This window comes from Phytophthora cinnamomi (assembly GCF_018691715.1).
Source record: "Phytophthora cinnamomi strain GKB4 chromosome Unknown Contig62, whole genome shotgun sequence".
In the NCBI taxonomy this organism is placed as follows: domain Eukaryota; phylum Oomycota; class Peronosporomycetes; order Peronosporales; family Peronosporaceae; genus Phytophthora; species Phytophthora cinnamomi.
In genome coordinates this window covers 145,300-169,263 of record NW_027150995.1, presented here as the reverse complement: position 1 = coordinate 169,263, position 23,964 = coordinate 145,300, and the positions used below count along the sequence as shown (strand labels likewise).

At 55.1% G+C, this 23,964-nt stretch overlaps 8 protein-coding genes across 9 annotated transcripts; 5 read left to right on the top strand and 3 right to left on the bottom strand.

Moving 5' to 3' along the window:
* Window positions 1–8,938: 8,938 nt before the first annotated feature.
* Window positions 8,939–10,225, bottom strand: IUM83_06786 (TKL protein kinase; the record flags this gene model as incomplete). The annotated part of the gene is made up of 4 exons (XM_067931018.1): window positions 8,939–9,133; window positions 9,571–9,636; window positions 9,721–9,880; window positions 9,978–10,225. The coding sequence occupies 4 exons, from the start codon at window positions 10,223–10,225 to the stop codon at window positions 8,939–8,941; spliced, it is 669 nt and encodes a 222-aa protein (XP_067787085.1).
* A 182-nt stretch (window positions 10,226–10,407) lies between these two features.
* Window positions 10,408–11,253, top strand: IUM83_06785 (ribosomal protein s6; the record flags this gene model as incomplete). Its single annotated transcript, XM_067931017.1, has 3 exons — window positions 10,408–10,557; window positions 10,640–10,783; window positions 11,026–11,253. The coding sequence occupies 3 exons, from the start codon at window positions 10,408–10,410 to the stop codon at window positions 11,251–11,253; spliced, it is 522 nt and encodes a 173-aa protein (XP_067787216.1).
* Window positions 11,254–12,437: 1,184 nt separating this feature from the next.
* Window positions 12,438–13,855, top strand: IUM83_06784 (Serine/threonine protein kinase; the record flags this gene model as incomplete). The annotated part of the gene is made up of 2 exons (XM_067931016.1): window positions 12,438–13,674; window positions 13,749–13,855. The coding sequence occupies 2 exons, from the start codon at window positions 12,438–12,440 to the stop codon at window positions 13,853–13,855; spliced, it is 1,344 nt and encodes a 447-aa protein (XP_067787217.1).
* Window positions 13,856–14,189: 334 nt separating this feature from the next.
* IUM83_06783 lies at window positions 14,190–18,282 on the bottom strand (the record flags this gene model as incomplete). Of its 2 annotated transcripts, none has more annotated exons than XM_067931015.1 (2): window positions 14,190–14,665; window positions 17,460–18,282. In XM_067931015.1, 2 exons carry the CDS (start codon window positions 18,280–18,282, stop codon window positions 14,190–14,192), a joined length of 1,299 nt encoding a protein of 432 aa, XP_067787212.1. The 2 variants fall into 2 exon arrangements, with proteins under 2 accessions (XP_067787212.1, XP_067787211.1); XM_067931014.1 differs by lacking the exon at window positions 14,190–14,665 and adding an exon at window positions 17,222–17,248 and having other exon boundaries at window positions 17,338–18,282.
* A 196-nt stretch (window positions 18,283–18,478) lies between these two features.
* On the top strand, window positions 18,479–19,063 carry IUM83_06782 (Ribosomal protein S6; the record flags this gene model as incomplete). Its single annotated transcript, XM_067931013.1, has 1 exon — window positions 18,479–19,063. The coding sequence occupies one exon, from the start codon at window positions 18,479–18,481 to the stop codon at window positions 19,061–19,063; it is 585 nt and encodes a 194-aa protein (XP_067787213.1).
* A 240-nt stretch (window positions 19,064–19,303) lies between these two features.
* Window positions 19,304–19,567, bottom strand: IUM83_06781 (26S proteasome complex subunit DSS1; the record flags this gene model as incomplete). The annotated part of the gene is made up of 1 exon (XM_067931012.1): window positions 19,304–19,567. One exon carries the CDS (start codon window positions 19,565–19,567, stop codon window positions 19,304–19,306), a length of 264 nt encoding a protein of 87 aa, XP_067787214.1.
* A 182-nt stretch (window positions 19,568–19,749) lies between these two features.
* On the top strand, window positions 19,750–22,499 carry IUM83_06780 (putative secreted RxLR effector protein; the record flags this gene model as incomplete). The annotated part of the gene is made up of 2 exons (XM_067931011.1): window positions 19,750–22,195; window positions 22,294–22,499. The coding sequence occupies 2 exons, from the start codon at window positions 19,750–19,752 to the stop codon at window positions 22,497–22,499; spliced, it is 2,652 nt and encodes an 883-aa protein (XP_067787215.1).
* A 391-nt stretch (window positions 22,500–22,890) lies between these two features.
* On the top strand, window positions 22,891–23,751 carry IUM83_06779 (Tetratricopeptide-like helical; the record flags this gene model as incomplete). Its single annotated transcript, XM_067931010.1, has 1 exon — window positions 22,891–23,751. The coding sequence occupies one exon, from the start codon at window positions 22,891–22,893 to the stop codon at window positions 23,749–23,751; it is 861 nt and encodes a 286-aa protein (XP_067787047.1).
* Between the last annotated feature and the right edge of the window lie 213 nt (window positions 23,752–23,964).

The window sequence follows — 23,964 nt, the reverse complement described above, 5'->3', positions numbered from 1 at the left end:
CACATTAATGATGATGTCGTTGATCCGGGTGGCTTATGTGCGCAAGTTAGGAAGTGCCACCGTTATCACAAATTTTAAGCATGGATCACACCGGACATGTATTCAAATGATGAGATGTACAATACTTCCTGTGGTGGGCATTAGTTTCCCTTGGCGGTGGTGCCAATTATTGTGCTAATCCGCAAGTTAAACGGCCTAGTGACGCAATGCTAAGACTCTATCTTGGCGATCTTATTGTGTGTTCTAGACTTGTCCAACATTGGGTGGAAACCGTGACCAAGAGCTCTTATTGCACAACTGGATTGGCGACTACTATTTTTCCTAGACCAAGTGACTTCAAAACAGACAAGAGAAGGCGTCGAAATGAAGTTTTGCTGAGTGCACACTGATATAGCGTTTTAGCATATGGAGACTTCGTAGTGACACATACCTGCATGAGACGGAAGCTGACAACCAGGTATACGAAAGCGTCGTTTTGCCGGCATTGTCAATTTATCTATCACTGGGCACTCACAAAAGCCTGGATCCGACGAGAACGCACAAAATTCTAATCAATTTAGATTTGAGGTACCGTAGTGATATGTCTATTAACTAGTTAATAAGCCCTCTTATGCTCCCAATGGCAGCGCGACTAGACCAGCACGAACGAGGGCTTCCATGCGTTAAGATGTTTGATTGACTTTTGTGGGCGTTGTCATGATGCTCGAAGCTTCGATACAGGTTATAGACGTCCTTCGTTATTTATACAGCAACACTGCCACTACTACGCTATAGCGATTTTGACAACTCGTTGTTTGTAGTATTGGTTGTTTCGGGCGTACAGAAACACTAGTTTGAATGTATTCATACTGCAACCCCGGAGAATGCCCTTATCTTACTGTTGGACCCGAACGCAAAGTACTCAGTGTGGAGATTACTACCATTTAGCGAAGATGACGAAAATGAAGACACCGAAATGTCGAACACGTTCCCCGGAGGGGTTCCACGTGCCAAAACTACGAAGTCTAAAGCGATGAGTGAGACCTTAGCGGAGAACGCTATTAAAGCTGGAACCAAACTCCTACTGAAAGCGCACAGAGAGATGTACAGTGTCATGTACGCGCCAAAATAGAGGAAGTATGTAAAACTTGGAGCCGATCGTGCTCGACGAAAAAGCCGAGGCGAAATTGAAGTGGTTGTTTCACACTGTGGATTGGATTAGCGTCGCTAACGTGCAAGACATTGATATTTCGGCGTGCATCAGCAAGAAATCACATGGTATAGCTGTTGGTGCCTTATCGGACAGCGACACGAGTGCTTCTACTTAGTACTAAATACAATTTACAGGGCCCATTTTCATTTCTACATGAACTTAGTACTGTGTACTTTCAAATAAGACAATTGTGCTACTACACAGTAGAAGATTAAAAGTGCTGGTACTGGCATACTCAGAACGCAAAACAAAATCGACTTATTCTCAGTGACTGCTCCTTGCGACACGGAACCGCAGCAATACTCTTGCTACTACCGTAGCCGAGGTTGTCGCCCAACTGGTGAATAGCTGACCGCAAAATTTATCTGTCCAGCGGCCCAAGGATGCGTACCCGTAAAATAAAAGCCTTGTTGCTTGCATACGCTGCCCTATTATCCCTCTTTCCAATTCTCTTACACCTAAAAAAACGGTAGATCCATCGCAATTGGCAACTAAGCGATCCCGCTAACGCCTTGCTTGGTCAGCATTTCCCGTGGAGAGAGCGTGTTATATCGGTTCCACATCATGCGATCGAAGTCATCACAGAACTCACTTCCACGGAGTAAATTCGCGTGAATTGCTCGAATACCTAGCGGAGATAATTCAGCAAAAGAGACCAACTTGTTCTTGCACGACTGAATGGTGAGATGTGAGAAGACCTGGATATGCTGTAAGCGAACTTGCATCGTTAATAGCCACAGCCCAACGCTCACGTCTTCCAGTCCGTTCAGACTCCTGAGTCGCCAATAGTTCTTCGAAATGAAGCGAGCGCAATCCATGGATACAATGTAGTGTGCACCAAAAGCGTATGGCAGAAGCTCACGCATTGGATATTGGTCCTGTGACAAATAGTTCTTGTGGGATTCATCTCGGATTGGGGTTGACTTTCGACTGAATATGGATCTCCAAGCCTGGCCCAAATATACGCGCCTCGCGCTGCCCAACTCATCTAACAGGCGCACTAGCTTATCCACTCGCAGATAGATGTCATCGTCTGCAATCATCACATAGGGAGTTTGAGGGAAACTCGTTGCTGCAAAGTGGAAAAACGCCTTCACCTTATCAGCCAGGAGTCCATACGAGTCTTCGCAGTTTAGCTCGTCCGTCAAGAAGTCACCATAAATTCCTTTCTCCAACGCGACTGCATATCTGAAAAGCTGTTGATGTCTTTTGTTCTCGATATCGAACATGGTCGGGTTGCAACCGAGAAAAAACACCTTAGCTTGAGACAGAGCGGCTTGTTTTGCCCAAGTCTCTCGAATAGCCTGACGACGAGGGAAATTTGTTAGCACGGCAGTTTTGATGCCAATTACGATCCGCAACCCATCGTCGTCTCCGCTCAACAAGTTTGCGTCAACGTTGCTTCTTGCTTCTTCGCCTTGAACGTGTTGCTGTCGGGCCCACTCCAGAAGGTTCAAATCCGCTTGCAACTCGAGATTCTCTCGGCCTCGCCGGACCGAAGCTGCCGCATAAGCCTCAAATGCATCAGCACCCACGATAGAAAATGTCGAATCATCGGTTAAATGGAGGCGCGCGGCACCCTTACCAGTAGTTATGAAGGCGCGAACAGTGTAATTTCCTTCCGGCAATACGTCAAAAACGATATCGGAGTCAAGTAATGGATTGCACTTGGTGTCTGTGCCTTGGATCTCGATGCACGCTAACATTCCCGCGTAATATGCAGAGTACTGCTCCATACTTTTCACGCCCACACGACACGAAACTTTGAGTGGGAGTGTTACGACCGAGCCATTCCTAGGGTGATTGATACGGAAGTTGAAGACCGGGTCCTCCGCCTCTGGAGCGGCTTGGGTGAATGCAGCCTTGACGGCAGCACTTATTGCCGCTGTAAGCAAGAGGAACCAAAGACGAAGGAGCATCGGGCCAAGGATCTGTTCTGGTCCAAGTGTCGTCGTACGCCGAAAGATCGCGGATTTGATGCGCATGACCGACTTGGCATATAACCTTATTTGTTACATTGGTCTCGATCAAGGCCGCCGACAACTCGTTTCGATAAGAGATACGTGAGGGAGAGGACGACCCTGTTACATTTGGATATGCTCTTTCCTCTCAACGGCGCATCCGAGTCCTCATCGGTCAAGTGTCTTGCCCTTAGTGGTTGCTTGGCCTTGAGTCTTGTCTAGCTGTGTGCTAGGAGGCGAAATGAAGACTGTAATGAATGAAATAGGCAAACTACGACTTCCTACTCTGCTCTACTCTCTGCTGTGCAGCGCTCTAATGAAACTCACGCAGCAACGGACGCACCCATGCGATCGAGGACGGGCGCTCTTCGCTGGATCCTCCAGCAACGGACTGCGATCTCCGTTACACTTCCTCCCTTAGAAGTGCCGTTGCTCGTGTAGCTGGAAGCGTATAGATGTATTGTCGAAGAAGCTCAGTGACTTGCGTCAAATTGCTTACCGGTTCCCATGACGAACCGAGTAAAGTGTCGAGCCACTTCACTTTGAATTGAAGGACCCCTTTCCGTCGACGATGACCTACAATGGAGTGCACGAGGTGGCCCTCTGTACCGTCCGTTGTTATCACAGGTTGAAGTCGAGTGATCCGCGCAGGATGGTCGTCGTGGTGATATGGACGAAGCCGTGACACATGATACTCCGGATGGAGACGTAGCCCGGGCGGCAGCGCGAGCTTGTACGTGTCAGGTCCGGTTATGTCGGTGATTAGATAGGGCCCGATGAACCTTGGCGCGAACTTGCGCTTGCCGTCCGTGCCGAGGTGTGCCAAGGCGAGGTTTTTGGTGTTCAACAGCACCTTGTCGCCGACTGCAAATACCAGATGCGAGCGATTACGATCATACGCTGCATGCCAACGCTCTTGAGCCGTAGCCATAGCGTCCTGTGCTTCTGCCAAAATCGCCTTTTGGTGTGTGATGAACTTAGAGGCGGAGGACTGGCGAGATGTTGCGACTACGCAATCCGACACTGAGCGCGGTTTGTGAACGCGCGAATTGTATGCAAACTCGCACAGCGGTAGGAGTGTATCCCAGTCATCATGATGTGGAGCGACAAAATGTCTAATATACTCGTTCACGAATTTAATCGTGACTTCCGACTGTCCATCTGTGGAAGGTCGGAATGCAGAGCTCAATCGCAATTGGGTCTCCTGTAATTTCATGATCTGCTGCCACAGTTTTGAAGTGAACTTTGCATCTCGGTCAGACACGATAGATTCAGGTAGACCGTGAAGTCTCTGGTAGAAATCGCGAAACAGCCGAGCCGTAGCCTCTGCTGTTGCTTCCGTTCGAGTAGCTATAAAATGACTGCGCTTGGTAAGTCGATCTACAATGATGAGCACTGCGTCGTGGCCAGAGACTGTCGGCGGAAGCTGGGTCATGAAGTCCATACTAATATCAGTCCAGCGATTGGCAGGTATCTCTAGCGGATGAAGTAGACCAGCAGGCTTACCGCGGACATATTTGTGCCGCTGGCACTGCTCGCATGATGAGATATAACGTTGCACAGACTCAGCCATACCACGCCAGTAATATTTTTCCAGTAGGAGCAGGAGTGTCTTAGCCTGGCCGGGGTGGCCTCGCGCAGGAGAATCATGCTCCTCGTAAAGAATTAAGTTTCGCAACTCTGCCACGTCCGGAATACACAATCGCTGAGGTGAATCAGGGCGCACTTGGAAATACAAAAGGCCATCGGCGATGGTAAAACGGCGAAGTCTCCGCGATCCAGTGTCAATATCGCCGACGAGGTCCTGCATAATTGGGCCGAATATGGAATCGGTAGCATAGTGACGCCTGCACATGCTTAGTATGTCGACAGGGTGAGTGACCTGCTGTGCAAAAAGACTGGCCTCCTCCGAGTCAGCGTCGCGGGAGGTGAGCTGGCGTAGGAGTTCCGAGAGGCTGATAGCACGGCTCGTGTCGTCCGACCAATCGGGCCGCCTTGATACACTATCCGCGACGGTATTGGTGCTGCCCGCGATCCACCTAAAACGAGGCTGGAATAGCGCGAGCTCGTTTAGCCACCGTGCTAATCTTTGCGAACACGTTTGCTGCTGCAGTAAGGATTCGATCGTTCGGTGGTCGGTGTTGAGGAAGAATGGCTTGTCTAGCAAATATACCTTCCAGGTGCGCATAGCGTGTAGCGCTGCTAGAAGTTCCTTTTCACGTGTAGGGTAAATTAGCTCTGCTCGCGAGAGCTTCCTTCCGCCATACGCGATAATACGTTCCGCACCGCTATCATCATACTGGAACAAATACCCACCAACCGCAAAATCAGAGGCGTCCACGCTCACGTGGAACGGTTTCTCGAAATCGGCATGGGCGAGAGTCGGGGTCGAAGACAGCTTCTGCTTAAGCGTCTCGAACGCTGCTGTCTGCGCCGAGGAAAATGTAATCGGGTCCTTCGGACGTTTGTTTTTCACTAGTTCTGTCAGCACGGCGACGTTCTCTGCAAACCCGTCGCAAAATCGGCTAACGTACACACAGGTCCCGATGAAAGATTGCAACTCGCGCTTAGTCGCGGGCAAAGGCCAGTCCCGGATGACTGTAGCTTTGGCGGGATCGATCCGCACGCCGTCGACGCCAACCACATCACCCAAACATGGGATTTCACGCGCGCAAAAAACGCATTTCTCGATCTTCACGTACAACTGCTGCTCGGCACAGCGCGTGAGCACCCTCCTAAGCGCGGCTAAGTGCTCCTCCACAGAGTCGGACGGCGTGAAGACGAACAAATCGTCAAAATATGTCTGACAAAAAGAATCAAGGTCCTTGAAAATGGATTGCACCAGTCTGTTGAAGCATGACGGACTACTTGAAATCCCCATAGGCGTCACCAGGTACTCGAAAAGCCCATCGGGTGTGGAGAAAGCTGTGTAGGGAATAGAATCCTCTCGCAACTTGACCTGAAAGAAGCCCCATAACAAATCTAACGCTGTGAACATGCGCCCGCGAGACATCGCGCGTAGAATTTCGTCCTTGCGCGGTATCGGGTTAGCTGGTACGCGCACCTTAGCGTTGAGTCCACGGTAATCGTGAACGATCCGCCACTCGCCGCTGGCCTTCCGCACACAGAAGGTCGGCGCACAGTATGGCGAAGACGACGGCCGGATCAACTTGGCCTTTAGCATCTCGCGCGTCCATTGCAGGATTGCCTCGCGCTGCTCCCTTGAAAACGGGAACTGCTTCCGGTGAACGGGCGCTGCGTCTGTAACGTCGATGCTCGCATCCATGTTGCCTTGGCGAGCCGGAGGAACCGATGGTAATTCTGATCTGAATACAATATCTCTAAACTCCAGCAACAATGGATACACTGCTGTATCCTCGAGCGCCTTCCAGGCTGCTGCTGCTTTCGGGGCCAACGTGGTCTCGTCCGCAGAATTGATCAGGAAGCAAAATTCATTGTCAGTAGCTTGTAGGAGTTTGTGCACATCTCGAGGCCGGACTAAGCGCGTGCAGCCCACCTCGGACTGGTAGCCATGAGTATAATAATCGCACACACGTGCCTCAGCACGCCGCTTCGGAGTAAGTCGCGGGTGACTGCATCGTCGCCCACCTACACGCACTGCTGGCTGGGCGTCTGGCCTTGGTCGCACCGTCTTGGCCACCCAGTCGATAATCGGGTTCACGGTTTCGAGCCACGGCATGCCCAGCATGACGTCGCACGCCTCCGGGATCTCCATCACGAACGCTCCAGTAGTGTAAATAGAAAAGTCAGGTAAAATAATAGAGAGTGATGTCACTCGCCGGGGAATGACTGCTTGTTTTCCGCCACCAAGGCGGATTGTCAGTGGCTGGGCATGCTCGAAGACGCTCAGTCCAACATGCGCGGCGAACTGCGGGCACACTGCATTGAAGGATGCACCGCTGTCAATAAAAGCAGACACAGGCTGGTCCTGGACCAAACCTGGCTGTTGAAGGTGACCATGAGGGGAGGATTTCTGGCGCATCAAAACAACATCGTCGTTTTCATAGTCGACATGTGTTTGATGGCCAGCGGCTTGACGCTGCGCTGCCGCATGGTCGACGGCAGCAGCGTTCTCCTCGGTGGGGCGCCAGCCCACCGAGTCTCCTAGTTTTTTGGAGCACCCGGACCCTTGCTAGGACACGCGGGTGACTTGTGCCCCTTGAACCCGCACTTGAAGCAAGTTGGCTCAGTATGGGTACCTCCAGAACTCGGTATCGACTTTGACGGGGTTTGTAAATTTGAGCTTCCTGTGTCATTGCTCTTGGTTTTCCCTTGCTGGAAACGATTCTGCTTGGGGGCATTTATAGTTGGAATCGATTTAGCCTGAGGGACCTCGCGAGAGTCCTCAAAGCGTTGAGCGTGATCGATAGTGTCCTTTAGCGTGCGTGGGCAATTTTGTGAGACGTATGAGTTCGTGTCCGCGCGCAGGTTCTGCTGGTAGAGCCAGCGCTTCACAATATCGGGCATGTCGATGCCCGACATGGACAGCAACTGCATAAACTTGGTGCTGTACTCCTGTTGAGTGGTTGTGACGCGCAGATGATGCATCTTTGTCAACATCTTGAACTCATAATCATTGTCACGATACCGTGATCGGATCTGCTGTTTGAACAGCGGCCATGTGCGCGGATTATTGCCCATCGCGTGCTTGAATTCACGATACCAAGCCATGACGTCTACGCCCAGAAATGGGACGACCATGTCGACGAAGCGTGAGTCGTTGCTACTCATCTCGATGGTGTACGCTGCGAAGTGCTCTTCTATGTGGAATAACCACAGCTCCAAATCATCCTCGGCGCGCCCGTGAAACTTTGGCGGGTTAGCCTTCTGTTTCTGGCGATTGGCCCGTGCTTGCATCTCATACATTTCCTGCTGGAACCTAGCCTGCTGCACCATGAACGCATGCATTTGCTGCTGGCTTGTAGTCATGGCCTGCTGCTGTAGCGAGAACATGTTCACTAGATTTGCCAGTAGCTGGGCCGAATCGGTTGCAGGCGGCGCTGCTGGTGGCGGGACATAATGCCCCTGCCCTGACGATGTCGCTGGTGGGGCTGACCCCGAGCGTGCCGGCTCTGCTGACGGCGCTGGTCCAACTGAGGGTGCCTGCGTAGCTGGCGCCGTGGGTCCCACGTTTGCACCTGCCGGTGGCGGCGGCACCTCGGGGTACTGTCGTTCCTCGGCCATAGTATCGTACTCAGCGTAGCCGTCGGCCCCAGGCACTTGGGAAGCGTCCGTGGAGTCCATTCGTGGAGCCTGGTACGGTCGTAAGTTGGGTGATTCGTCTTCGGTCTGCCGAGCGGTCTTCCTTGAGCTCATGAGCGGACGGACGAGTCTAGTCGTACTTAATCGAGTAGGTACGGTGTTGCCTCGAAGGTTGTTGCAAAGCCTTCGGCTCTAATTTCGAAATTGTCTTGCCCTTAGTGGTTGCTTGGCCTTGAGTCTTGTCTAGCTGTGTGCTAGGAGGCGAAATGAAGACTGTAATGAATGAAATAGGCAAACTACGACTTCCTACTCTGCTCTACTCTCTGCTGTGCAGTGCTCTAATGAAACTCACGCAGCAACGGACGCACCCATGCGATCGAGGAGAGGACGACCCTGTTACATTTGGATATGCTCTTTCCTCTCAACGGCGCATCCGAGTCCTCATCGGTCAAGCTATTTGCAAAGATCAACGTTCGATAAGGTGGAGAGCTCAGCTGTTCTACGAACTGTATTGTGAAACAAGCTTGTGCTTGGCGACCTGCTGCTCCTCGTACCCTCCACGCTACACCTCGCCGTTCGGTCCGCTAGACATTTTCTCCCGGTCGATGATCCCTGCAATGGCGATGCGCTTCAGCATGAGCTCCTGGTCGTCGCAGAAGGCCACGAGCTCGGGTGAGAGCATGCGGAAGCCCTCGTTGACCACCTCCATCTGCATGGCGTTGTTGTACGACGGGTGTGACCCATTGTTGGACACGTACTAGCCCGAGATGTTGCTGTCACCCTGCGACTGGTTGCCACGGACACGACTGGGCCTGCATGGAGACCGTGATGTGCTCGTACTTTGAGGTGGACGGTCCATTGCTCAGTTATCAGAAACACGCGATCGGAGATCCAGATCAGCAACTCGGAAGATTTTCGGTTCGAGTGTTTGTTAGCGACCGCAACAGGAGCAAAGAGCCGATAGGCGAGGGTCTGGCTATCGCCGACAGTCGAGTTTACATCAAGGGGCTGGGGTTTCACTTCTCGTTTGGATATGGACGCCTAAGTTAGTCAGGAACAGCTCTGTGAAAGGTGCGATTTGTCCCTTGCTGAGTGGGCAAAGCAGCTAAAGGCACAGATCTTGAGCGGAATAACGTTCGCTATTTACGGCCAAAGGTGCCACGTGAACTCTTTCGTGTAGTCGAGTGCTTGCACCCAGAGCGCGGCGTCGCGGGGCTCGGCGGTGCGGAAGAGCAGAACATCGTGGCCGTAGAAGCAGATCTGAATGAAACACGGTACAATGCTGTTAGAGCAGTAGTTCTGCAACTCATACATGCATATCTTTCTGGCGCACGAGGGTCGCACCTTGAAGATGTTACGGTGCTTGTGGTGGACGGAGGCGCCCGTGTACATCGTGAGCGGGAAGACTTGCGTCTCGGCTCTCGACTTGCGACGAATGCGCAGCTCCCCGGTCAGCACCGATAGGTGCAGCGAGCAGCGACTCCAAAAGCGGAGCACGCGGAAGCTGGACAGACAGATAGAGCGTGAGAAGGAAGGCTGTAGTGAGTCCGACAGCACTACAGCAGCCAGATCATAGTAGCAACAATGTCAAGTGTGCATACAGTGCCTCTCGGCGCATCTGCAGCTCGCCAGTGGCGTTGGAGAAGAGCAGGTAATGCGTGTGGTCGCCGACGCCGCGGGACAAGCAGATGCTGTTCGAGATGAGCAGCGATGTGCTGTTGCGGCGGCTCGCTGCTCTCATAGATTCTCGCTCTGCAGCATAGCCCTCCTCCCCGCTGTCCTCCTCGAGCACTGCAGCTACAGGAAGAACCGCCGCATTGGACGAGCCCGACGTCCGGCCGGAGCCCATCGCTCGCGGCTTAGTGGATAATCTGGCAGCTTAGTTGGCCAGCGAGTGACCAGAGCCATCTCTCGGTAGGTTTTCTTGGCGTTTTCCTGGGTTGAAGTGCTTGCATGCAGTTGTTGCCCCTCTGTTTATCGCCACCCATGTCACTATGGCGCCGTGGTGTCAGTAAACGATCTCCAGCGCAGATGGCGGGCGAGGAGGAGCAGGCGCTGGCGGCGACGGAGGCGGCGTGTCGGGTCTACGTGGGGAACCTGCTGCCCAAGGCCAAGGAGAGCCACCTCACGAGCAAGTTCGCGCGCTTCGGGACCATCCACAGCGTCTGGATCGCCCGCCGGGTACGCTGCTGCTGCCCCTGACAGTCGCTGGCTGAGCCACCCGTTCTGACGCCTTGACGCTTTGACGCTGTGCTGCCTTTAGCCTCCAGGCTTCGCGTTCGTGCGGTTCGCAACCCCTGACGCCGCCCAGCGAGCGGTGGAAGCCTGTCGGGAGGATGGCGCCATGGAGATCCTGGGGAAGGCTGTGCGCGTGCAGATGGCAGGAGACAAGGACCGGAAGCACTCGGTAGGCGGCGAGGAGCAGCACGACGAGGCAGGGAGTCAGGCCAGAGCAACAGAGAAAGATGCAGGCGCGGCGGAGAGGCGCAGTCGTGACCGGAGGAGGAAGAGAAGAAGCCGCAGCTCCGGACGCTGTAGCAGGTCTAGCGCCTCAAGCGGACGAGTTCGACACAGAAGCAGGAGCAGCGCAGAAGGTGACAGGCATCGACGGAGTGAGAGCGGGACGAGCTATAGGAGCTGGGGGAGCAGCTATGGAAGAAGGTATCGCCGTGGGAGATGTGGAAAGAGGTCGCGCTCGAGGTCGGAGCGGAGAAGCAGAAGCACCAGCAGGTCCAGGTCGAGACGACGGGATGCAGGTCGCTGTCGAAGTCGCAGTCGAAGCAGCAGCATAGCGCGGAACAGGAGGAGGAAGAATTCGCGCAGCTCAAGCCGAGATCGACGATAACCAGCGAGGAAAAAAAAATCCGCGGAGAGTAGAAGACTGACGAGCTGAACTGAACGTGCCTTGAACCGCAGGACCTCGCCCGACGCTTTCTTCCGAAGCGTCTCCAAAGCCTCTGACAAAAAGATTACATGCGTCAGCACCTTGTCTAAGTTCTTACATGCACGCCGACTACCAGCACCAATGTCATCGGCGAGGACACTGCAAGTCCGTGAGCCGAGCAACCAACTCGACCTACCCAGTCAACTCTGCATTGTGTCACTGCCCTCCAGAGTCTGGACCAGACCGAGGCCTTCAATGTTGGAGGCGAGGGGGGGGGGGGGGGGCGGAGAGTCTCAATGATGCCCACGCAGGACAATAAGCAACCGTTTCTCCTTTTCCAGCTTCAGTAGCCGCTCAAGGTTGGCGCGTAGAACTTGTGCATCGGCAGCCGGCTGAGTCCAGGAGCGTCCGAGCTGGTGGCAGTGACCCTGCCACAGTTGAAGGTGTCTATTCTGGCCAGCGGAAAAAATGCGGACTGAGTTCAACCCACTTGGTTGTGGCATTCTTAGCTCCCTGCAGAAGTTCCACCGATAGGGGACCTCAACGGACCATGACGGATGCGTACGCTCACCAGCACGAACTCGCACGATGGCGGCCATCGCCGGCAAATTGTTCACCTCGCGTTCATCGCTAGCAGCACCAGGCACTTACAGCGAAGCTGGCGCGTGGGCGGTAGTCCATGCGTCGGTGGGTATTAGTGTTAACTGGTCTGAAGATACTTTTTTGCGCGACCACCGAATTACGTTGAAGTAACTCACAAATCAGCTGACGCCACTCAACGTCTCCGGAGACCCTTCGGGCCTGGGCGTCCACGGCGACCACGAAGGCCCTGGAGGCGTTGAGCACAATGGTCATGCGTTGCCAACACCTTGCTTGCTGCTGGCTGCTGGCTGCCTTCCGCTACCGTCAGCGAGAAAAGCCTTCCTCCCCTTCACGAGCGGCAACTTCTCGTCCCCGTCGAGAGCTCGCTGCTGTATGCACGTGAATCAAGCCCCAACTTGCCGCCAAATGAGACTTGCCCAGCAGACGAGTCGAGGCAGGGTCCCCGCGCGTGCATCCACCGTTCCCGGCACAAGGCCTGGCACTCGAGGCTCAAGTCGAGCTGCGGGCCGCAGTCCTCATTCGAGCATTCGCCCGCCAGAGCACACTTGCACCCACTCCGCTCCAGCAACCGCCCATGGCTTCCGCTGCGAGCTTTCCCGTGGACCGCCTCAACAACAAGCCCAGTCTGGCCGTACTAAAAACCTCTCTCAAGCGGTGCAAGAACAACCCGGAAAGCGAGCAGCTCTGCAGGCAGCTCTATGAGCGCATCAAAGCCCTGCATGATGCCGTTGCCCCATTGGACTTCGCAAGCCCGCTTAAGCGCAAGTACATTGACATCCTGGTGCGTTTCGTCAAGCTGACGCACCGCGAGGCACTGCTGCTGCGTCTCGCCACGAGCAACTCGACGCCGTACAAAGCTCGCGAGCTCCACCGTGTCCTTGACGACATCGCTAATGGGCTTGGGGTCCCCGCCAACGATCCGCTCATGCAGTGGCAAGAAGCGTGGAAGCAAGCCAGCGAGGAACTGCGAAGTCAATTGAAAGCCATGGTCTCGGCTTCGAACGAGCGCATGCTGGCCAACGAGATCCGTGGCGAGAAACTAGTCAAAGAGGTGCTCATGACGCTGTATGCTGGGCTGGAATCCGACGAGTCTCTCGAGTTTCGGCAGTTCAAGAGAGAGCGTTACGACCGAGTCCGCAGCTTTTTGGACCAGCATGGGCCCTCCATATTCAACTGGTATGCACCGCGACAAAATGTGTTCATTGACAGTGATCAATGGATTGGCAACGGCACGTTCGGTGACGTCTCGCGCGGCACTCTGCTGCTGCAGAACGGGGAGAGGAAGGACGTCGTCGTCAAGCAGCTCTTCAAGCACGTGACTAGCGATGTCAATTCGACGGAATTGTTTATGAGGCAACTTCAGTTCTGGAACGATCTGATGACGAACGAGGCTATCCCCAAGACTCACATCCTCCAGTTGTACGCTGCTGTTCACATCGGCGACCCTCAGCTGTATGTGTGCGAAGCCGCAGTCAACGGGAACCTCATGGATTTCTTGGGCGAAGAAGAAAACAAATCGCTGTTTTGGCCGATGTTCCTGCAAGCTGCAGAAGGCTTGAGGATTCTTCACTCGAACGGTATGGTTCATGGCGGCTTGAAGTGCACCAACATATTGGTCGGAGAGGACGGAGAGGGAAATAAAGTTGCCAAGCTGAGTGACTTTGGCTTTAGCTTTATCCGCGGTCTCTCCATCGAGTTGAGTAACCACAAGAACAAAGCGATGACCTCGGCAGTCCGCTGGAAGCCCAAGGAGATGCTACAGGAGACAACAGACGCAAACTATCGCTTCGCGGCAGATGTGTACGGACTCGGTATGTGTATGATTGAAGCGATCACCCAAGAACCTCCATTTGGTATGCTAGATGATGACGCCGTCACGGCACAGGTCATAGGTGGAGCTGCACACCATCGTCCAGATGGGGTCTCGGACGCAGCATGGAACCTCATATCCGACCTGTGCTCCGTCGAGTACAGGCAGCGACCGACACTTGAGCAAGCGGTTCAAAGGATAGGTGAAATGGCTGCCAGTGGCAGTGCTGTGTCGGCGGATAGGACAAAGGCGACTAGGAAAAAAGGAGGATAAGCGTTGTGTTCATAGTATACGTAATGTTAGTATTTGCTGTGTGTGGTGTTCTGCAAAGACAACGTCAGTGGGCAGGAAATGCCCGCACCGTCGACAGAATTTGTCGTTGGTCACGGTACTCTAATCACACTCGAGAACACTTCGCGATTGAGACGAAATACCGTGGCTTGTCCTCAAGCTGACTCGATGCATCCTTTGAAGCGCCAGCTTCGTCGTTCGGACAAATTGCATTCCGTTCGCACTCTAAGCCGTCGTCAACCTCCTTGTCATCTGTGAGAGCACGTCCAAACATGCTCCAGTCCTTGAAACGCGTGGGTGTACTGATCCGGCAGTCGTTGCATGTCCAGGAAGGTCTATGGCTGTGGCATCGTCGCCTGGCGCACGCTCCGTCGAGTCGAACGGTGGTCTTGCCTGTTCCTCAACACTGATCGTCCCCAGGTTTAGAGTCATGCCGACGGATGCTTTACTGCTCGGCTTGGGATTGCGTCGAAACCACAGCATCTCGCTCTTTGCCAGCTCCGTCTCGGGCAGCTCCAGCCGAAGTCCTTTGTCTCCATGTTGCAACTTGAGCGCGGGCTTGGGCACCACGCTCTCGGTGTCTTTGACCACGGCCAACCTGCCTTGCCAAGTGTCCCCCGTCGCCAGTCGCACCGACACGCCCACACCAAGACAATCGCGTATCATGAGGGTGATCGGGTTCGCGGCAAAGTCCTCGCTTTCTACTCAGGGCGGAGACCATTGCAGTGTAAGTGAGAAGCATTCGACCAGCGGTACAACCGCTACGCCTCCAAAGACCTCGCCACTCCATCGTTTTGCCCCCCATCTCGGTCGACACCACCGGCGGTGGCACTTTCGCCTTCTCTTCGTCCATGGCGCCCCGATTCGCGACTGGAGGTCCCTGTCCCGGGACACTTCGCTGAACGCTCCACCTCATTCAATCGTAGCCGTGGACCGCAGAAGAAGCGGAGGCCGCACTTGCGATTGCTGCGGCAAGAGTGCAATGAGTGATCTGAAACAGGAGCACTTGAATGCAGTTTGACCGTCGAGCTTCGAATCCGTATTACGGATCCATGTGACTTCAGCAGGGAAATCATGTTTCGTTCTTTTGACCAACTCGCTGCTGTGACCGGTGCCAAAGAATGGCACGTTATGTTCTTGAGATGCCTCACGCTGAAACGACCGAAGCTCTGGTGGGTCTTGATGGCGACACATTTGACGGGTACATGGCGACACATTTGACGACATCATCACTCACGCAGAGGACCGTTAGCGTTTCGTCGAACATGCTTGATTCGGAGAGCTCCTCGATCATGTTTTCTGCGTCTTGGCCAGCGTAGGCTTTCCTCAGTTGCGTTTTCATCCGAGTCATACTATCTTGCCACGTCATTTTCCACATCGCTTGCCTAGCAGCGTCATCCGCGTCGCTGGGTACAAGTTGATCCAATTTGTGATGAAGGTTCCAAAGCACGTCCTCCAAACTGGTGGCGTTTGCTAGCCGCGAAATGACAGGTTTGTCTCCGTAGGTATTGATTTGCAAAGCGAGCAGTAATTGCCTTGGCAGGTTCGTTCTCCAGTTCAACTGATAAGGAGTTTGCTAATCGAGACAAAACGCTTCGGCACAGGTGCTCAGCTTCATTCATTTTTCTACAGTAGTCGTTTAATGCTTCCAGTGTTGGCTCTGGCTGAAGGTTTGAAGCAAGTTGCAGTAGTGGCTCGCAGCATGCTCTTTCCTGCTGTCAGTGCGTCGATGAGAGAAATTGGGAGTGGTACTGAGGTCACTGTTGGCGGACAACTCGCAACGATGTGCTCGCTCGCGTCGCCACTTCAATCTCATTGACGCAGCCAATTACGAGGTCCTGAATTTGAAGCATTTAGCATATTTCGTCGACAAGAATTGTGTTTTTTTTTTCGTAGATGTCGTGGACACAATCCTTGGTGGATGGGGATCGACGATAGCGCTCTACTTCATTATTTTACGAAATTTAAGCAAGTCAATAGCGAGCTTTCCGTTGTGGTCGCGCAATTCTTTGTCAGCACCATTTTGAAATAGAATTTTCACAGTTTCACTTCGCCTTACAGCGCCGTTTCCATCAAACGTGAGCGTTCTTGGTGGTCTTGTGCGTTGACATCACTGCTATATTGAAGCAGGAGCGAAACTATCTTCGGTCCCTTTTCAATGGCTGCAAACAACAAAGCTGTGCGCCCTAGTTCGTCTTCTCAGTGAAGAAAAATAGCGTACTCTTCGTGACCACGAAACAAAGCGATATACTTTTCAACCAACATACAGTCTCCGCAAATACAACTTGAGAGAGCCTCACCAACGAGATCACGATAATAATCAACCTGTCGATCATTGCCCTCATCGATGATGGGAAGCTTGATACCGTCACAGAATTTCGGTCGTTGGGCCTGCTTGGGAGGACCCCTACAACGCTGTGCTGCTCACAACTTTCGTGCTCAGCTAGAAAACAGCTCGACACGAATGTCCCTTCTTGCTTGTTGATCTCGAAGGTGTCTTGTTGTTTGTTTCGTTGAATGGGAAAACAACCAGGTATGTACCGCCCCCACGGCAGTCACTCCGACGCCGAAACCTATCGTACTTGACTAGGTCAATCTCAGGATTAGGAAACCCATGCCCCTGAGTCTTGTTGCAGTAAGGACAGAGCCATGACCCGTGTTGCACTCCACCACTTCACTGGGGCAATTTTACAAGGGTCACTGGAAATGGTGGCCTCGAGCTGTTTGGTCGAATTGAGAAATGACAAAGCGATTCAGCTACTGTCCGGGGACCGAAGTAGGTAAGGTCCCGCAGTGAAGGTCTAAGGTCAGAGCAATCGATGCTACTATCACTGATAGTCTATCAGGCACACAAGGGTGCTTGGCAGATAGTGATGTGTGACCTCCGAAGTCCCCCGAGGAGTCTTCAAAGAACTCTATCCATTTTAAACGGAAGACAACTTCAATGGAATAGATCTGACAGCGGCTTGTCAATCGAAATGAGTGAGCTCAGACCATCGAGAATGGATATCGAAGTGCAGTCGAGAGGTTCATCATCTGCTGTCGCTTGCTCCCATCCGTGAACCAACTTACTCTCTGCGTCCATCGGGCATTCCTCATCTGAGTGGGAGCTTTCCGTTGCCCACAACCCGCGTTGAATGCTAGTGGTTCTCTTATCACTGTTTCTCCTTTCACCATCCTCCTCTGCGCACGTCGAACGACACCATTCTTTATCTTCACTCACTTCCGGTAATGTCGTTTCTGGAGAAGTTCGGACCTCAGTACAGAATGGGCTCTCCAAGGATCTAGCAGCGATCTCGTTCAACTGTGGAATCTCCTCTATGGCCAAAATGTCTTGCAACGAACGATCACATGTATCGCTCCCTGCCTCAACTCTTTGCAAGGGCGACTTCGGTTGGGCTGCATGCTCCAGAACGACACCCTTGACGATATCGGCGCCAGCTAATCGCAGCGAAGACGAGATTCTTTTGCCGGGAAAAGGGATTTTGGTATCACCTCGCATCGGTCGCGGCCGCGGGACGACTTTTGACAGCATTGTCACCTTCGCCTCAGGGTCCTTCACCTCGGCCTTTCCAGTATTAGAACTCATGCGCCGATCACTCTCTTCAATATTTACGCGCAATTTATCCACGCTGCCCCGACTCCGTCGCCTTAGGATCGGACCAGATGCCTTTCCATCAGCCTCCACTGCTAGTGTCGAATGCAAGCTGGCGAGCACAGCGTGCTGCTCCAGTAGCTGCCTCTTGACATCTTCGTTCTGCCTTTTGAGCTCCTCGCAGAAGTCCACGATCTTCGTGATCGCCCCAGGGTCCGCCGCAACGTCCGCTTGCAGCACGGCGGGGTGGCACGGATCATCCTCGAGCTGGTTCGAAGAAGCGTCTACCTTCGCGTCCTCCAGCCTCTGCTGCAAATCTGCAGGTGCCTTTGCATCTGCTCTCGTGTTCGCGCTCTTGCTCTCCGCCAGTCGCTCGCTTTCTCCACCTCCTCCTCCTTCGTCGTCGCCTCTGGACCGTCGTTTTGACTGCCCCGCTTGCCGCTTCTTCTCCTCAATCTGCTCCTGCAGTTCCCTGAGGTATTCCTCTCTCGACTGCGGCTGGACGCGCCGCCTCCTGCCGGGCGCTTGGCCGTCGCTGGCCGTCGTGGCTGCGCGCTCCAGCCCGGGTAATGTGGGGACAGCTTCGTCCTGATGCGGGGCGCTCTGCGACCGCCTCTGCGGCTGCTCCGCCTCCTCCTGTTGCTGCTGCTTCTCGCGGATCTGCTGCTCCAGCGCCTCGCGCCACTGCGCCGGCGTCAGCTGCTGCACGCCGCGGCGCCCCATCGCCTCGTCCGTAAATGCCGTTTCAAGATCCGTATGTACACGGAGCGTACACCACATTGGTGGGGCGCACACAGCCGCCGCCCTATTGGCCGATACTAATCGGTGGGCCTGCGGGTCTTGTGCGCCTCACATAGCGAAGCTCCAGACTCTATTGCCCTGCACTGCCCTGCGCCGCCGCCTGAAGCCACGTGAAGCCATGCCGCTGTACAAGCAGGTGCTGCTGACCAACCTCAAGTCCCCGCCCAAGGACGTGGCGCGCGTGTTCCAGGACTGCGCGGCGCTCATCACGTCGCAGGGCGGCGTGATCCGCGCCACGGAGAACCGCGGCGAGAAGCGCCTGGGCTACGGCATCGAGGACCGCCGGTGGGGCGCGCTGCAGCGCCACTACGAGGGCAAGCTCATCGTGCAGCAGTTCAACACGTCGCCCGCCGTGCTGCAGGAGGTGGAGGCCAAGCTCAAGAACAGCTTCCCCATCATCCGCTTCCAGACCTTCAAGGTCCGCGACCCCGTGGACAAGCTCATGAACACGCGCGTGACGCTCGAGCAGGCGCAGCTGCTGCTCAACCCGGCGGCCAAGGCCGAGGCCGAGCGCCAGGCGCGAGAGGCCAAGCAGGCACGCCGCCCGCGCCGCCGCGACGTGGCCGACGTCAAGCCCGAGGACTTCTTCGACCTGGACGACGAGAACGAGGCCGCGCAGTTCAAGCAGTACGTGCCCGAGTGGAAGCGCGACGCGCTCTTCGAGCCGGACGTGCCCGCGCACCTCAAGGAGAAGCAGCACTGAAGCGGTAGACAAATAGAGAGATGGCAGCCCCAGCAACAACCACAAGCAAGAGAATGGCAGGCAGGCCGACCGTCCGACCGACGCGGCATGACGTGACGGCCTGCCGCCTCTCGTGTCGAGTCGAGTCGTGGCCGAGGCTGCTGCTTTATTATGGCTTACTTGAGTGTTGCGTGCACCCCTTTGCGTCCTGCAGCAGCAGCAGCAGCGACTGTAAAGCCCCTTCCTCCTCCTCCTCTCGCCCTACTTGGTCTTCTGCAGCTCCTTGCGCAGCTGGCTGCAGAACTCGTCGTCGGCCTCGTCCACGTCCCAGTCGTCCTGCCACTGCTGCTTGATGTGCGCGTCCTTCTCCTCGGCCTGGCCGTTCCAGTCGGCGTCCTCGAACTCCTCGAACTCGTCGTCCTCCTCCGTCACCACCACGAGCGCCGGCGCCTTCTCCGCCTGCGCGGGCGCCTTGCCGGCCGCGGTCGGCGCCGCCTTGGTCTTCTTGTCCGCGGGCTTGCTCATCGTCGTCTGCCCCCAGCGAGATCCAAGTTATTATCGAGAATCGAGCGAATGTCGCGCCAAGGTCGCGCCAGTCTCCGACTCCACTACAGCAACCTTCGCGCAACCGCCAACACCTTGAGCTTCAAATTGCCGACCTGCTTGCGTATCATGGCGGTCACTCGCGCTCTCGCCGCCTCGGCCGCATGTGGCTCTCGTCCTTCGCCTCCGCCTCCGCCGAGCCGCTCGCCGTGCGTGCGCACGTGTGGAGCGGCAGCTCTGCGCCTCCGTCCGACGCGCTGACGCTCGTGGCCACGTCGGACGTGGCGCTGCTGCGTCGCCTGCGCGTGGTGCACGACTCGTTCGTGTCGCTGCAGTTCCAGGGCCGCCGCCACGTGGGGAGGATCCGCCTGCTGCCGGCGCCCGTAGCGGCCGCCAGCGAAGACGCAGAGGACGCTGCGGACGTGACGCTGTCGCCGCTGCTGGCCTTCAACCTCGGCGTCCCGCTGCACTCGCCCGCCGCCGGCCACGCGAGCGTGCAGCTGAGCATCCGCGCCGCGTCCGCGCAGGAGCTGGGGCTGCCCGCGCAGCCGTCGGCCGCCCCGTTCCGCCGCAAGCAGCAGGAGCAGCCCGCGCCCGCCGCGTACGCCCTGATCGCGCCGCTGCTGGTGTCGAGTCTGTCGTGCCGCCAGCACGCGCTGCTGCAGCAACGCGACGGCCTGCTGGACGCCATCCGCGCGCACTTCGCCGCGCCGCGAGTGCTGCAGGTCGGGGACGTCTTCGCCGTGGAGCTGCGCGAGACGACGCAGTCGCACGTGCCCAAGCAGAACGAGCGCTACTGGGCCAGCTACGTGCCGTACAAGAGCGTGCAGGTGCCGGCCGCCTGCCTGCTGCAGAGAGAGGGCGAATCGGCGGAAGCCGTGACGGAGCTCATGCCGCCGACGCTGGATCTGGACACGACTCTCATGTTTTTCCGCGTGGAGAAGCTGGACGGAGACTGCAGGGACGCGCTGGCGCTGACGGTCTCGGACGCCACGGAGCTCATGCAGGGCTCCTCGACCTCTGCTGCGTCTCCTGATGAAGCGACGATCAAGCACTTCATGGTGCAGAGCAGGCAGCGCGGGGCCGTTCCGCCGTTTGACGCTCCGCTGCCGTCGGCTGCCCAGCAGAAGCTGTATGAAGTGCTATACCCAGCTCAACTGTGCGAAATCCCTGTGTCCGTGCTGCTGAGTGGCGCTAGAGGAGTCGGGAAGAGGACGCTTGTCCACCAAGTAGCGAAGCAGCTTGGCGTGATCACGGTGGAGGTGCCGTTCACTGAGCTCACGGGGCAATCTGAGCTGCACTTGCTGGAAAACGTGCGTGAGCAAGTGTCCAAGGCTCAGGCACTGTCTCCGTGCCTTCTCTATATCAGCCACCTCTTCCCCGTCGAAAAGGATAATGAAGAGGCTGAGCTGCGCATCGGGGCTGTGCTCTCCGAGTGCATTCGCTCGCTCAGTCAAAATCAACACAGCATTCCGTTGATCGCGTGCGTTGAAGACGTCAACGAAGTGCCCAAGTTCATTCGTCAGTGCTTTCTTTATGAAATGCACCTCGAGGCACCTGATCAACCCAAGCGACTTGAGTTCTTGGAACACATGGCGGCGTCGATAGCACTAAGCGAAGACGTCGATTTGAAGGAAGTTGCACAGGTGACGGCAGGTCGGACCTATGGAGAATTGTCGGCTATGCTGGCAGATGCTGGCAGTCTTGCGATTGAGCGCATCCTTGGTGACGAGACCGACACCAGCGAGCAATCATTCGAGGATCTAGTGTTCGCCGACTCCGATGACCTCCCGCATCAATGTTCTGTCTCGGCAAAGGACATGGAGGAAGCTGCCCAGAGTCAACAAGCGCAGGCATCATCCGCAAATATCGGCAATGCCTCCATTCCAAATGTGAAGTGGACTGACGTGGGTGGGCTGGAAGACGTGAAGGACGAGATTCTGGATGTGGTGCAGCTGCCAATTAAGCACCCCGAGCTTTTCGCTAGCGGTGTGCGTCAACGATCCGGAATTCTGTTGTATGGGCCACCAGGAACGGGCAAGACATTGCTTGCAAAGGCTATTGCAACAGAGTGTAACCTCAACTTTTTGAGCGTGAAAGGCCCCGAATTGCTGAACATGTACATTGGTGAAAGCGAGAAGAATGTACGGCAGGTTTTCGCGAAAGCTCGTAGCTGCCGACCCTGCATTCTCTTCTTTGATGAGCTCGATTCGCTCGCACCCATGCGTGGGCGCGGTTCCGACTCGGGAGGTGTCATGGATCGTGTGGTATCGCAACTACTAACGGAGATCGATGGTCTTAGTGGCGGTGGCAACGATCAAGTGTTCGTGATCGGAGCCACGAACCGTCCAGACTTACTCGAAACGGGGCTGTTGCGTCCGGGTCGCTTTGACCGCTTGCTGTACCTTGGCATTTGCAACGAGAAATCAGCGCAGTTGAAGGTGCTGAAGGCGCAGACGCGGAAATTCACGCTGGCCGAGGATGCCGATTTGGAGGCGGTGGTAGAGCACTGTCCGACAAATTTCACGGGTGCCGACTTTTATGCGCTCAGCTCCAGTGCACTAGCGGCTGCACTGAAGGATCGCGTTGAAGCTCTTGACCAGCAACTTGGTACGTGTTACATGGTTGATGCTTTGATCGTTGAAGCTGTTTTAATTTCTGTGTGGTAGTATGCTGACTATATACTGACTTTATTGATGTTGATGCAGAGGAAATCAATGCAGAGGACTGCTACTCTTCGAGCCCGATGACGATCCGCCTGCTTCTTAATCGCTTATCGCCCGAGGAGCTCCGCGTTCCCGTGAGCCAGGAGCACTTCATGACGGCTCTTTCGCAGGTCGTTCCATCCGTATCACCCGCTGAGATTCAGCACTACGAGAATCTGAAGAAGCAGTATAGCTCGAGGCAAACATGATCGCACGAAAGAGAGCACACGTCATGCGCAACTAGCTCAGGGTGCGCAGCGCAACCCAGAGTTATTGCATCTGTTCAGGCAAGTACTCGGGAGCTTGTGTGCGTGAAGATCGATCTCTGCCGTAAAGCTAACTAAACCTCCACTATAATATCGATCGCATGTTGTTCAATCTTGTGCTCCTGTTCCAGGTGTACGGAGCCATTGCAGCCACCACATGACGCGTGTATACGATTCGAACAGTGAGAGCCGGCATATGTTAAACGCAGGTGCCTTGGAAGAGGGGTTGACCAGCGCAGGGAGAGCCAGCCACCCCATCAATGCAGTCTTGCGCTGATGCTGAGGACAATCTCACAACACATTTTGCTTTGTAGCTGCACAGTAAACTCCAGTCATGGTTCACATCTTCTCCTCTGTCGCTGCCTGTGCTCTCGCGATCTGGTCGGTGGATGCTGGCCAAGTGAGCCAAGATAGCCAGGTTACCCAGGTTAGCCCTGTTAGCCAGACCAGCCAGGTTGGTGCTGACACGTGGAGCTCCCTGTTCCAGAGCAAGATCGACATCTTGCCCAAGCCCAAAGGCAATTGCTCCGTGTGCTTCTACGAGCACAAGAACTTCGCCGGGGACAAGTTCTGTGTCGGCAAGCCCGATAAGAGCTGCACGAAGGCGAATCCGATCACGGCACCAGGTACGATTGGGAGCATCAAGTTTGGCAAGGGATGCAACCTCGTGGCGAACGTACGCGTGACCGATGCTCCCTACGACCAGCACATCGACGTTGTTTCTACCGACGTGGCGAATGCGGGCTACAACCTGACCTCGGATCACTCTGTTCAAGAAGTGTACGTCGAGGAGGCTGGACGCGCCTGCTTCCTGGGAACCCCGGAATCCGGCGATGGCTACGGTCTCTGCTACGCCAAGAACGTGCCCATCGTGGACGACAAGTACCGGAACGCGATCACCGAACTGATGCTCTTCAAGTCAGTCAAGAAGGATTTCGACGTGATTGTGTACGAGAACGACTACTACAACAGCCCGAAAAAGAGCATCGTGCAGCGAGCTGTCTCGGAGGGCAACACGCCCGGCCTCTCGCAGCGCTTCACTGGATACAGCAAGAACTTGTATACCGGTGCCACCGACGGCACGAAGGGCGCGCAAAAGAGCATGCAGAACAAAGTTCGCTCCATCAAGTTTGTCAAGCCTGAAGAAGACTCGACCCCGGGCTCCGTGCACTCTCCTACCCAGTACGCTGTCTAGGTTTCATGCAAAAATGTCAGTTGTGCCTTATTCGTTTCCTGCTTAGTGCGGCAATATGGTAGGGGTAACGAACTACTGAACAGTAAATGAGCTCAACTTACAGCTTCAAAATCACTTTCCGTTGCGTGGTCGAGGCAGGGTTTTAAACTTAAATATTCGACACGTTACTTGATGCCGTACTTGCGCTGCACATTGTCGTCCGGGTGCTCAGTG